Here is a 13,240-nt window from a genome sequence, read left to right on the forward strand (position 1 = left end):
TTCAATGATATGTGAGGACCGCTTCAAGCCGATCTGCTACGAGAGGGATCCGAGGGTTAAGCTAATGGGCACGAAGTCAAAGTTACGTCTTAAACCAGACGTTGTCCCGACAGAATTCCTTCACGAAATGTCCTTCAATGCAGCTTGTAAACCAACTTGTTCAGAGCGCTACTATTTAAAAATGATCAGAAGAAGATGTCAGTGAATTCAAAGTTGACAGATTTACCTTGTTGCCCCAACTGAACTGTTTTCTTGTTTTCAGGAGTTTTTCTTCCATTGCATGGCTGGGAGAGAAGGGCTAGTGGACACGGCTGTGAAAACATCCAGATCAGGATATCTGCAAAGGTAAATCTTTACCAAAAGTGGAAGAAATGGGCAAATCTCCTTAAAACAACAGGAGAACCATAGGATCTCATAATTCATGCATAAACCCCTATCCACGGTGCATTGATGCTCCAATACTCTACCTTTATTTGCTCACTCCATGTGTTTTTTTCCTTCTCCTTTAATTTGCAGATGTGTGGTGAAACATCTGGAGGGCTTGGTTGTGCAGTATGATCTGACTGTAAGAGACAGTGATGGCTCTGTCATTCAGTTCCTGTATGGAGAAGATGGGCTAGACATTCCCAAGACTCCGTTCCTGCAGCCTCAGCAGTTTCCCTTTATAGAGGACAACTATGAGGTACGTCTACAAGATCACTGTGCTTCTGCTGCTGCAGAATACAGATACATCTCCATTGTTTTCTGAGGAAAAGCTGATTGTAACTGGTTATCCTGTAAATGTTCACCTCACCTTCCGAATCGTTGCAGCTTTGTCAAATTCAGTGTCTCCTTCCTGTGGAGAGCACTGGCCTAAAGGGCTGCTACAGTGATGTTGTAGTTCATGGGCCCCACAGCGCCCCCTGTGGCTGCTGGGGATAAATATGTACTACACACACAACACAAACATCAACATTGAGCTGTTTCTGTGCATTTTTTGTAAATGAGTTCCAAACAAAGCTGAAAAATATATATATAGTCCATCTTTATTGCTTCCATCTTGTGTGTTTGGTCTGACCCTAGCACGCTGGGATTTAGTTTTATGTGGGGGCAACAGGGGGCCATTGATTCTATAATCAAATATTCCTATTGTTCTGCTTTGTGTGCTACACATATATTTATGTTATTACCTGATAACAAGTAATGAGGAACAAACCTGACATTTTCAAATGTTGCCAATGATCATTTATCCCAGGGGTGATCAGGGGCCAAATACAGAGCATTTTCATCTCAAGGGGCCACAGATTATTATTATTGTGCTCTAGTTTGTACTTTTACAAATACATTATATATATATTAATATAAAGTATGTAAGGCACCGACAATATTCAAGCAATAAGTTCTTTACCTAAATTTCCTTTTTTTATTAAATTTGGGGGAATGTTATGGAATAATTTGAGGAAAATTGCATGATTTAGAAAAATCAAGAGTTTTTTCAACAATTTGAGATTTAAAATGACCACCATCATGTGATATCAGCATGGAAAAACTGTGATCCCTGCAAATATTGTGCAGTCTCATTGAATTTGTGTATTTGGAGGAGCCAGGGTGTCCGTGGGGTCTTAAAAGTAGGGATGTAACGATTCACTCAACTCCCGATAGGATTCGATTCACGATACTGGGTTCACGATACGATTCTCTCACGATTTATTTTACAAAATGGGACTGTAGTCAAATGATGACTGAAAAATATTCCTTTATTTTTTGGGGGGAGAAATACTGTATTATTTTCCCTTTTATTTTTAATTGTCAAAAGAATCCCTTGATAAACTATTCAAAACAATGCAATTTAACTAAAAATAAATCTTGAATGAAATAAATAAAAGAATAATACAAATGAAGAAAAAGCTTATTAAATTAAATTCTGGTTCTATAGTAAACAATGCAAAACTGCATAATAGTTCTTTTTCTTTTTAAAAGTGCAACTGAAAATGTATTATGTGCCTTAACAATTGACCAACAGAGGGCGCTGGTAACCCAGTGGTCGGTTGGCATGCAGCTAATCTAGCAGTGAAGAAGAGATGCTATGCTAGCAGACAGAGCTAATAGAAAAACGTGACTTTTACAGATATTCACGAAATATTACAAATATTCTTTCGGTGCTATAGGGGTAAGAAATCATTTATTAACATTAACATGTAAGAGCAGAAGGCGGCCAGAAAGAAAATAGTAGCAGATTCCGCCCGCCGGTACACTGCTGGACAAGAGAAGGGATAAATATATAGCGTCCTCTGCTGTTTAGAAAAAGTACTGCGATTCAATTTTCAAAGTATCGATGTCAGTCGTGATACCTATGAATCGATTTTTAACTGCCTCACGATTAATCGTTACATCCCTACTTAAAAAGTCTTAAAAGTTGATAAATCAATTGTGGGAAATGAAGGCCCTTAAAAAGTAATAGAAAAGTCTTAATCGCGATTAAAAGAGGTATTACATTTTATTGGTATTCAAGCTTTGACTCGGTTGTGTACCCGGAGCTAGATCGCCTCTGGGCCGCGCGCGACACCACATGATAGTGAATGTTCCGGCGCGAAAACAGACGAAAAGAAAAAAAAATGGGAAAGTGCAAGTTCTCTGACTCCTGGCTCAAGATGCCCGAATTGGATAAAGCCAGTGGAGAATAAGAACTGGGAAGCCTATTGCACACTTTGTAAGAAAAGGATTAGCGTAGCGTAAATGGGTATAAATGCAGTTAAAGTCGAAGAGCTGAAGAAAATGATCAAAATCCTGCACTTCAAATTGATTCAGACCATCTTGCTGAGCAGGCAAAAGGAAAATCTTGGACGTTAATGGCCCAACTTATCACCAAGTTCAACACCTTGTGCCGAAGGCACAAAGAAAAGAAAAGCTCAAAGATTGCTGAATGTTGTGAAAGAAAAGACCCTCTTATGTGCTCGCTTTGACTGACAGATGAGACCATTTTCTCTACCTAAAGTTCCACCTACAGGCATTCACAGGTGGTCTGTGGTTAGTAGATTCTTGTGAGTTTTGGCCTCAGCCTTTCTTTCACTCTGTGATGTATCTGTGGATGGATGTTCCATTTCCATCTTGTTTGATGCGGCTTCTTTCACTGCTGCAGGTCATCAGGAGGTCACAGGGTCTGGATGAGGTTCTGGCTCGTTTGGATCCTCACGCTGCTGCCAAACACTTTGCAGCTCTACAGCGCTGGAAAGCAAAGAGAGAGGTGGCATGTCCACGCAGAGGTACGGGACATTGTGCACAGATGTGGATAACAGAGGTAGTAGAAGTTGCACTGATGAGCAGCAGTGAGCAAACGTCCCTTCACTTATTAACATTTATTAGGAACGGCTGGATACAAGGAAGGAAAACTGCTCTTAGCAACACCACCCTCTACTAAGGATGCAACCAGATCAACATTTCACAGTACAATACTGTCATGTATTAAGGCCACGATGCGGTATTATTACTTCATTGTTAAAAAAAAAAGACAACTTGAAAAATGCCATAGTGTGAAACATTAAGTGCCAGGAATGTTAAGGATAAAAACACATGCTCACATATATTCAGCCCCTCCAGGATTTTGTTGCCAATTTGGGTGTTTGTTGCAGCCTAAAACACCTGATTTTGCAGCAGGTTTTTCAAAGAAAGTGATGCAAAAGTTGTGCTATTATTATTGTCATTATGTAACTTTATTGTTGGCCTTAATTTTGCATAAACTGGTAAATTTGCAAAAGAAAACCTGATTGCCTTTTAATTCTTACGTACCAGTACAGAAAAGTGTCAGATTCTCAATAATTTAACAAGATATGGATCATTCCCATCGCATTTTAACGGTTTACGGTGCAGAGAATATTACATAGAGAATCAGTGCCTGTAAGTTTTTTAAAACCAAAAAAATCCTAAAATAAATTAGTGGTTCTTTTCCGGTGAGAATTTCTTCAACGCAAGATTACTTGTGACTTTTGGTACACACACTTGCTGCAGGAGAGTCGTGTGCAGTGATTAAATTTGTGCATGGAGATACCACCAGGGGGCACAAGCACCAATGATTTTAGCCACTGTTTACCGATTTGAACCGTACCCGTAGGTACAAGCTCAATCAAAGATAATTCATAATAGTAGAGGTTTAGTCAACATATTTTTAAAAGTCCTTTTGGAGCAGCAGGAGATTACAACATGGACTGACCTAGTAGAAGTTATCCGATCGGCTCCCTCTCTGCAGGAGGTCCTGGGAGATGGAGTTTTCTTCTCAGATGGGCTCACTCAATAATGCCAGAAAAAAACTACACTAGCGGATGTACTCTGAGTTCTCTTTTAATACCGTCCCATGTCACGGCATTATTGCAAGCATTTTAAAACCGAAATACCGCTGCATTTACAATTTAGTTACATTCCTTCTCTCTACTATTGCTGGACTTGTTTTGTAATGTTAATCAGTTTCATTGTGTGTGTGTGCGTGTGTGTGTGTGTGCGTGTTAGGGGCCTTCTTGCTGTACTCTCAGAAGAAAGGGGCACAGTTGAAGGATGCAGCTGAACAGCTCAGAGAGCAGTGGCGTTCTCTGGATGAAGTCAGGAGGTCCAAATACAGCAGGAAGTCGTCCCGCTGCCCTGAGCCATCGCTGAGCCTGTTCAGACCCGACGTCTGCTTTGGATCCGTGTCTGAGAACTTTCATGACATCACTGAAAAGTACCTGCAGAACAGGGACGGAGCAAGCGCAGAGGCCGTGGACACGCACAGGTAATAGATGTGCACTGATGATGCACTGTTCGACGTAACGAGCATGTCTGTTGTTAGCGGTTAGCAGCAGGACTCGTGCACCGATTAGACGGTAGACACGGGCTGTGTTTGAAACACAACCCATAACGTACTATACACTCCAAACTCAATGAAATATATACTGTGTATTATATTATATGATTGAGTATGATTAGATAAGTTTTTTTGATCCATAAAACTCATGAAAACACTTCATGTCGACATTTCAGAGATTTTTGGAGACCCTCCATTGTGCTACTGACAAAATGTTCTGGTTAACTTCAAAACAAGAGCCCTATTTACAAAAATGTTAAAAAAAAAATTTATGGAAGACGAGAAGACGTGCTTTTAGTTTGAAAAAGGGATATTTTATTTTTAGCTTGAATCTGGTCCAAAAACAATTTTACATTCCGATCGCAATGCATCATGGGGCAGTTGAGTATGACTAGTGTGCCCACCGTGCACACTTCAAAAATGTCCCCTTATAGTATACATCTGGGTATTTCTCACATACTCAATCTTTTCATACTATTTATTGTGAATGCACTACATATTCATTTTGATGTCAGACTTGGTATGAGTAGTATGTTAGTGTGAAATTTACAGCCTGAGTTTGTGTTTGTGGATCCTCTGCAGCCTCCGTCAACTCTTCCATTATAAGTGGCAGCGCTCGCTGTGTGATCCTGGGGAGGCCGTGGGTTTACTGGCAGCTCAGTCCATTGGAGAGCCCTCCACCCAGATGACCCTCAACACCTTCCACTTTGCAGGCAGAGGAGAGATGAACGTTACTCTGGGAATCCCTCGGTAAAAACTGCTGCACCAGCTAGATCTCGTTAGAGGGCTGGTCATCTAACACTGTTGTGTGTGTGTGTGTGTGTGTGTGTGTGAATTCCAGCCTGAGGGAGATCCTGATGGTGGCTAGTTCCAACATAAAAACTCCAATGATGAGCATCCCAGTGCTAAACAGCAAGAAAGCCTTAAAGAAAGCTCAGATTCTCCGCAAGAAGCTCACCAGGGTGTGTCTGTCTGAGGTAAGAGCCCTGGTGTTGTTTTCATTAATCACTGATCACGTCTGTCTCTCTCATCACTCACTCATTCAATCCCACAACAAACACAGTTAAATGTGTGGAAGGCTGTATTCACACCTTTGATTCTGTGTGATGTCCTCTGTGTGCTTTAACCTCTTAAGCCGCAGCCAATCACATACCCATAACGATTTTTTCTAAGCTTCTACATGACCTACTTGGCAATTTTTGTGTTCAGATTGAAGTAGGACCCTTAGTGGTTACAGATGATGTAAAAGCCACAATGGTGATTTCATAAAGCAACAGCAGGTTTATTAATTTTAACAGAAGTTTCCCAGTTTGCATGTTTTTTTTGTTTTCTTTTGCCAGTTTTGTTCCCTGTCAAGTTGATACAGAAGAAGAGATCTTTTAATTTTGGAACGATGGGTAGTCGTCAGCTACACTCATCGACATGTAATAGATCATGTTTTAAACTAATGTATGGGTATCAACTGCAGCAAGTTTAGTGATGATAATAAACAGTGGGCTCAAGATACAACTGTGCTAAAGTTTTCCACAGGTTTGGAAACAAGTGTGTATCTGTAATATGTCAGTCAAATTAATTCCAGTCCTTATTAGTCATATGTTTGACCACTAGGTGTTGCAATTTAGCTTAAAATAAACACATATCCATTTTTATTCAGGTTTCTGCTGTGTCATGTGTAATACTATTTTTGGTTCCACTCTTTGATGCCGTTAACCATGGGTGAGAATTTTAAAATCTAAAAAGATGCTGTATTTATTTGTTTATAAAAGCATGTCAGGAGATCAGTCTTCCTCAGAGGCATCTACTAATCATTTTCATGTGTCCTTATGAGTTCATTCTGGGTGTGGCCAACCTAAGAGTTCTCTCAGGCTGGCCACGCCCCCTGTTGCTCGATGGTCCCAGGCAGAGCCTTTTAGAGAGAGTTGTGACAACAGAAGTTCGAAATGCTTGACCTTCACGTGATCGATCTAGACTCATTTTGTTCCCGGAAGTTTTTTCGATACGCTGATAATAATAATAATAATATCCAATATGTTTATTTCAATGTTTTACCATTCAAAAGTGCATCACAAACTGTGTAATCCGCACTAGCTTCATTGCGCTGCAACAGTCAACTGCTCTTTTCCGGGAATGATAGTGAGGCTCCATGAGCCGCCATTGCTGTAAAAAAAAAAAAACAAACCATTGGAGTGAACAGCATTGTCGCAACTCTCTCTATATACGTCTCTGGTCCCAGGGAGTCCCTGGTGTGGGAGAGTAAAACTGTTCCCTCATCCCTGTTGATGTTGAAGCTCTGCTTTCAGATCTTGATGGCTTCTTTGATTCAGCGTTTAAATATGTTTTCGGTTCAAGTATTTAATTGTTTATATCAGTTGAATAAACTTGCTCTATAATGGCACTTGCTGTGGTAACATCCTGCTTTATATCCAGGACACAGTGAACCCAAAACCTTTAAACTGAACAAAGTCTCAACACTGACAATCATTGTTCACAGAAGCCACGCCCCTTTCTCTGTAATGCTGCTTCGCTTTAGTGTCTTCATGACTTCAAAAGCAACAAACAAAAAGTTGTCCACAGCAGAGATTAAACGTACACACTTTCCTCGTAACAATCCTGTCATTATTGGAGCTGGTCATTTAACCATCACTCTCACTGTTATGGTGAAGCATTCAGTTTAATAGGAACATGCTGCTGTATGACCATAAAGAATTAAATCAATATCTGTCATAGTTGGTGCTGCAGCGGACAGGCTTTTTATTGAATGCAGGTAAGATGGCAGTCAGACAACGTCAATGATCGTGTGTGTGCGCGTGTGTGTGTGTGCAGGTCCTGCAGAAGGTGGACGTGGTGGAAACTCTGCGTCTTGATAAACACCAAAAGCTTCGAGCATTTAAAGTCACCTTCCACTTTCTACCACCGCAGCGTTACACCGACGACAAGATGTTGTCCCCTCGAGAAATCCTTCACTACATGGAAACAAGGTGCGTGCGTGCGCATGTCCGTGCACTTGTTATAATAATGCATTGGATTTTATATAGTGCTTTATTATAGACACTCAAAGCACTTTACAGAATTAAGGCATTATTTTTTCACTCCACACTTAGTGGTAGTAAGCTACTATTGTAGCCACAGCTGACCTGGGGCAGACTGACGGAAGCGAGGCTGCCATAGTGCGCCATCGGCCCCTCCGACCACCACCAACACTCACTCACGCACTACACTTATACTTATATGATAAAGCTTTATTCTTCCCACTGAGGACGTTTGGTTTGTTTCAGCAGAAAGATTACAATGAAAATGTAAAAAAAAAAATATGAATAGTAATATTTGTAATATTGATATAATATTAATCATATTACAACAAAACATCGGCACATATTTACACATAAATATAACACGTTATATATTTTGTATCAAAATACTTGTTTTAGGATTCGCTGCTTTTTGCTACTTCTGACATACATGCAAAGCAGTCGCTCTTAAAACAGGTTATTTTTTTGTGAATCGTATAGATACAATTCTAGGGGGGGAGGGGGGTCGTCATCAAAGGCTGTTTGCCACTCCATACACGCTGGAGGCTAGAGCCATTCCACACATATCTCCGTACGAACCTGTTCACAGGTCACAGGAGTGGATTAAACCGGTTTAACTTGAACAGGAAAACACGCAGATGCTTAACAGGTATGTAGGTCCCTACATCTTTCACGTTAAGGACTCGTTTAATCGTTCATTCATTGCCCCAACCCGCACTCCTCCCGCTTCAGAGCTAAACAAATCGTTCAAGCACAACACCGACTAAACTGCCAAAAACTATGCAACTGATCACGCACTCCTAAATACAGAGCTGAGCATTTTGTGTTTGTGAAGCTACACCCGTTTACCAACAGTGATGGTCTGAGCAGCCTCCGTCAGCTTCACCTGCTCACAATGTTTTAATATGTTCAACATCTCATCAGTGCTACAGAATATTTGTGGGAAGTTTTGTTGTTGTAGACGAGATTATTATTATTATTCATTTTGTTTACTTACAGGAGTTGAAAGCCAATATTTTCTGGGAAAAAAATCGATAAAATTAAAAATAAAAAAAACCTGAATAAAGAATAACAATGTGGAAAATGCAGAATTTGAAAATAAATAAATGGTGTTTGAAAAAAAATAAAAGGTATTTATAGTGCCCTATGTAAGTCCTGCTAATAATCCAATTATTTCACCCTACGATGAAAGTGCAGCTGAGAACAAAGCAAAAGCAGTGGAGAAAAAAAGAGTGGCTGGTATAAGGTAAATGGATCAACAAAGAAAGGTAAAGAGGCTTGTCCACACCAAAAGTGTAAAGAAACAAGATACATGATGGAAACTGTTTAAAGGAGTGTAAAACCAGTAGCTCAGTAGCAGTGGTGTTGAGTAACAAAGCGAATAACTGTACAAATATAACTGTGGACTTTTTTATCTAAAGAGTTGATCCATATGAGTTATTTTAAATGACTCCTCAGGCCAATATACAGCGCTTGACAGTGTCACTGCTCCGAGCGGGCCGTATCACTTTACGGCAGTCACTTGACCACAAGCTTGGATATACTCATTGAGCTAAGGCTTTTGCTGGTATTTTTCCTCCTGTTTGATTCCTGGTCATGGTCGAGGCAAGCAAAAAGTTTAAAACTCCTTCTGACGAAGCTATTAAGACGTCGCCGACACCCAGCTGACCCGCCTTCCGTCCGCGACAGACACTGCCCCGCACACACCGGGTTGCCCGTCCACCCCGACCTCCTTCGAAGGGGGCCGACGACGGCAGCGAGGCCAGAGAGTAAGGGGGGAGCGCCACCGACGCGGCTAGGAGGGCCGAGCGCCGGGCCTCCGGCAGCGGGGAGAGGAGGGCGGTGGCGGCAGCTGCTCCTCCAGCCGCGGCGCAAGCTCAGCCCCGCTTCGCACCCCAGCCTGATCGACCCAGTCCTTAAAGCCAATCCTTATCATGAAGTAACAGGTCAGCTACTGCCTGCATACACAATCAGAAGACAAGGGAGGCTGGCCTGTCTGACTGACTGTTGATTTTTACAACAGTGCTGCGGCGCTTGTTGCCACTAGGAGCGCTTGACGTGAAAGTTGCAGGTCTAGCACCCCTAGTGGCCAAAAGTTACACAGTGTTGCTTTAAAGGTGCAGACCGTAACTTTCAGATCCCTCTCTCCCCCTCTCTCCTCGCTGCTCTCTTGCCCTGCCTCCAAACTTTTCAAAGTCCCTCCCTCAGAGGAGCTAACAAGCTAACGTTAGCCCGACAGCAACATCACAGTAATATAACATGCTCTGTTAAAAGCATATCACTGCAGCGCTTTTTTCTCTCATTGTGCACACACCAATCTAGCAGCAGCATCGTAACAACACAGTGTCACTCACAGCAGCCCGCACGGAGGCTGCAGTGATGGCAGCATGCAGGAAAGTTGCCAATTCCATCTTCTACTCCTCCAGACCATACACTGTAGAAAAGATGGTGCTCCTTGCTATGAGCATTGCTGTGTTTTGGCCATGGCGGAAGGGGGCGGGGGCTATGAGCTACAGCTGTCAGACAGTCCATCAAACACAGTCCTGGCTCCGACTTTGCAAATATGATAAAAAGTCACTTTTTGCTTGAAGAAAATAGTATTTTGTCTTATTGTATTCTTCAGAGTGTTCAAGATTGCATAATGTATGTGTTTTGGGTGTTTGCATGTCTGTTCTCAGAATAGCATGAAAAGCACAGTTAGATGTATTGCTGAGTGCTTATTAACTTATTGACTTTCCCCTTAACAAGCCATACTACAGAACTCACTCACACGTGCTGTCTTTTAAAGGAGAAAACGACTAGTGGCACATATTGTGCAGCTGTTTGTTAATAAATGTGTCTGTGTGGCATTTTGCATCAGCAATTTTAACCCAGAATTGTCTTTCTGGTAAGACTTTATTTGAAATCAAATTATTGAGATTTATATTATTTATCGCCGTTTCGAAAAAAAATATTGCAATACGAGTTTTGGTCCATATCGCCCAGCTCTACACGTTGTACACAATATTTGTTGTAACCAGTGTTACTCTTCTCTCTTTTTCAGATTTTTTCGTTTGCTCCTTGAAGGCATAAAGAAGCGCACGGCCAAGCTGGCATCTATCGCCGTGGAAACCAGAAAGGCCACTCCCAGAGACAAAGATGAAGCTGATGGACCTGCAGGCTCTGCAGAGGTGTGTGCGTCTGCTGCGACCACGCTGTCAGTGTGTAACTGTTCACCTAAAGCTCTTCTTCTTTTTCTTCTTCACTGCAGGTGGAAGAAAAGGAAGCAGAGGAGGACAGAGAGATTGTTGATGACCAAGCAAACGAAGGAGACGCTGATGCCACAGACAGCAAAAGAAAGGACAAACAGGAAGAGGAGGTCAGGGGTCATAGACTGGTCACACATTCAGAAGAGTCACTATGGCTGTGTTGTAATTGTCATACCAATGTACTACTCATACTAAGTTTGATGTCCAAATTAGTATGTAGTGCGTTCACATTAGCTAGTATGAAAAGATTGAGAATGCAAGAAATACCCAGATGTACACTATATGGAGACATTTTTTCAGTATGCACGGTGGACACACTAGTCATACTCAACCGCCCAATGATGCATTGCGAGCGGAATGTAAAATGGTCCTGGGACTGGCTTCAAGCTATAAATCAAACATTCTCTTTTTCAATCCAATACAAAAACAAGTGCAAATAGGAATGGTACCTTTCTGAAGTTTGATTAAAAAAAAACCCTCACACCCCCTCCCTTGTTCCACCCACCACACTCAGGTCAAACCAACCAGGGACATATGGCACAGACACACACATTCACACATACAGTAAGGCTTTATTTACAAGGGATTAGTTTTACCGAGGGACTACATGCGATTTGTAATAATTGCGGAGAATGTCTGTGATGTTAATCCCGTGCGAATTGGCCATGTCAGTAATTTGTAACGTAAAAATTCCCCCGCAAATAACCTACTATATTATGCTGAACTCTGAGGTCCTGTGACAATACTAATCCAATGTGAATAGGCCTCTCTGTGATTTGGACAGAAATGGGCAGGATCTGAATCCCTATACCCTTCATTCTTTGAGTTTTCTGGTCCTGCTCATGTTTTCATTCAGTCTGTGAATGTTTTAGCTCGTAAAAGGCTGCTGACGTTTATGTTTTGTTTTACAGTGTCACGGTCCAAATAGTATCCAAATAAACTGGTGACTGACTATCAACTGTGAGGCTGGTGTGTGGAACAATAAATGTTAGAACTTCTACGATTTGACACTTGCAAAAACGATTACAGCTTTTTTGAGGGCAGTAAAATGTTAATTTTGCACATTATAAATACCGCTAACAGCAGCCGTCAACACACACAGAAGTTGATCATAAGAAACAAGGAGGACCAGTAGATTTATTACACCACTTCTGGTTCCACATATGTGCATGTTTTACATATTATCAATTTTTACGTTTTGATTTATTAATATATTAATAACGTTTTAATTCACCAGTAATGTGACTTATGCGTTGCTCCTTTTTATGTCCGGACCGGGAGCAAAAGTCCGCCCAGTCACCAGTTTATCTGGATACTATTTGGACCGTAAAACTGTTCGGTAAAGTTGTGAGATATTCACAAATTTGGACTTCCAACATCAATAACTCTTTCATGAAACGCCATCGACACACCTCTGCCATCAGTGCGAGGTAGAAAACATGCTATTATAATTTTTTATCAAACGCAGCAGAGTAAAAGTCCGTCTGTGTGGTGAGATTAAAACATGAGCTCTCATCCTAGTTTCCTCGTAAATATCCAAATGTCACACAAACGGAACCATATCTAATTTTAAAACAGAAAAACGCTGCTTGTTTGTTTTTTGTTTTCCTGTTTCTAGTTTTAAATGAGTAAAACAAAAACAAAAAAACAATCAGTTTTTTATATTCATTAATTTGGTTTACGCAGCGCGTTGACATCATATCCGTGAGATGTCCGTAAATTTCAGCAAAATCTCAGGCTTCGGTTATCCCTTGCGAATGCACCACATGAAAAGCAGACGTTGGGGGGTCATTTATTTATTACATGTGGTCCCTAGGTAAAACTAATCTCATGCGAATAGTGCTTTATAAAATGCAGGAGACATACATTAGAGGCTGATTAAATAACAGTTTTAGATTACAGAGAACTTCTTTAATCCAACGACCATGTGATTGGGGCCAAGCCAGCTTCCAACAAAACAAGATTAATCATCTGGCCAGCAGAGTCGTAAAAGCAACAGCGCGTTTTAGTGACTCAGAACGTGATATCAGCGCATGTGCCGAAAATAGCTGACAGTGGATTAGGAGTACGGACTCACAGGAGTTCCAAAATGAAAAGGAAATGCATGTGGAAATATAAAGAGAATCAATAATACAACTTTGGAAATATAAAGA

The 13,240-nt window shown here is 41.1% G+C and overlaps 1 protein-coding gene and 1 non-coding gene across 3 annotated transcripts in view; both read left to right on the forward strand.

Moving 5' to 3' along the window:
• Nucleotides 1-13,240, forward strand: part of polr1a (RNA polymerase I subunit A) — a 62,746-nt gene that overhangs the window by 34,386 nt on the left and 15,120 nt on the right. For both annotated transcript variants that reach the window (XM_028459278.1, XM_028459277.1), the window contains exons 23-31: nt 263-345; nt 517-682; nt 3,119-3,242; nt 4,480-4,738; nt 5,393-5,560; nt 5,652-5,787; nt 7,634-7,788; nt 10,883-11,009; nt 11,090-11,197. In XM_028459278.1, the coding sequence (XP_028315079.1) occupies nt 263-345; nt 517-682; nt 3,119-3,242; nt 4,480-4,738; nt 5,393-5,560; nt 5,652-5,787; nt 7,634-7,788; nt 10,883-11,009; nt 11,090-11,197 (1,326 nt within the window). The remainder of the gene's footprint in view (nt 1-262; nt 346-516; nt 683-3,118; nt 3,243-4,479; nt 4,739-5,392; nt 5,561-5,651; nt 5,788-7,633; nt 7,789-10,882; nt 11,010-11,089; nt 11,198-13,240) is intronic.
• LOC114471688 (small nucleolar RNA SNORA5) lies at nt 806-940 on the forward strand. The gene has a single exon (XR_003675011.1). It is a non-coding gene; the product is annotated as a small nucleolar RNA SNORA5 (small nucleolar RNA).

The sequence above is a fragment of the Gouania willdenowi genome, chromosome 10 (assembly GCF_900634775.1).
Source record: "Gouania willdenowi chromosome 10, fGouWil2.1, whole genome shotgun sequence".
In the NCBI taxonomy this organism is placed as follows: Eukaryota; Metazoa; Chordata; class Actinopteri; order Blenniiformes; family Gobiesocidae; genus Gouania; species Gouania willdenowi.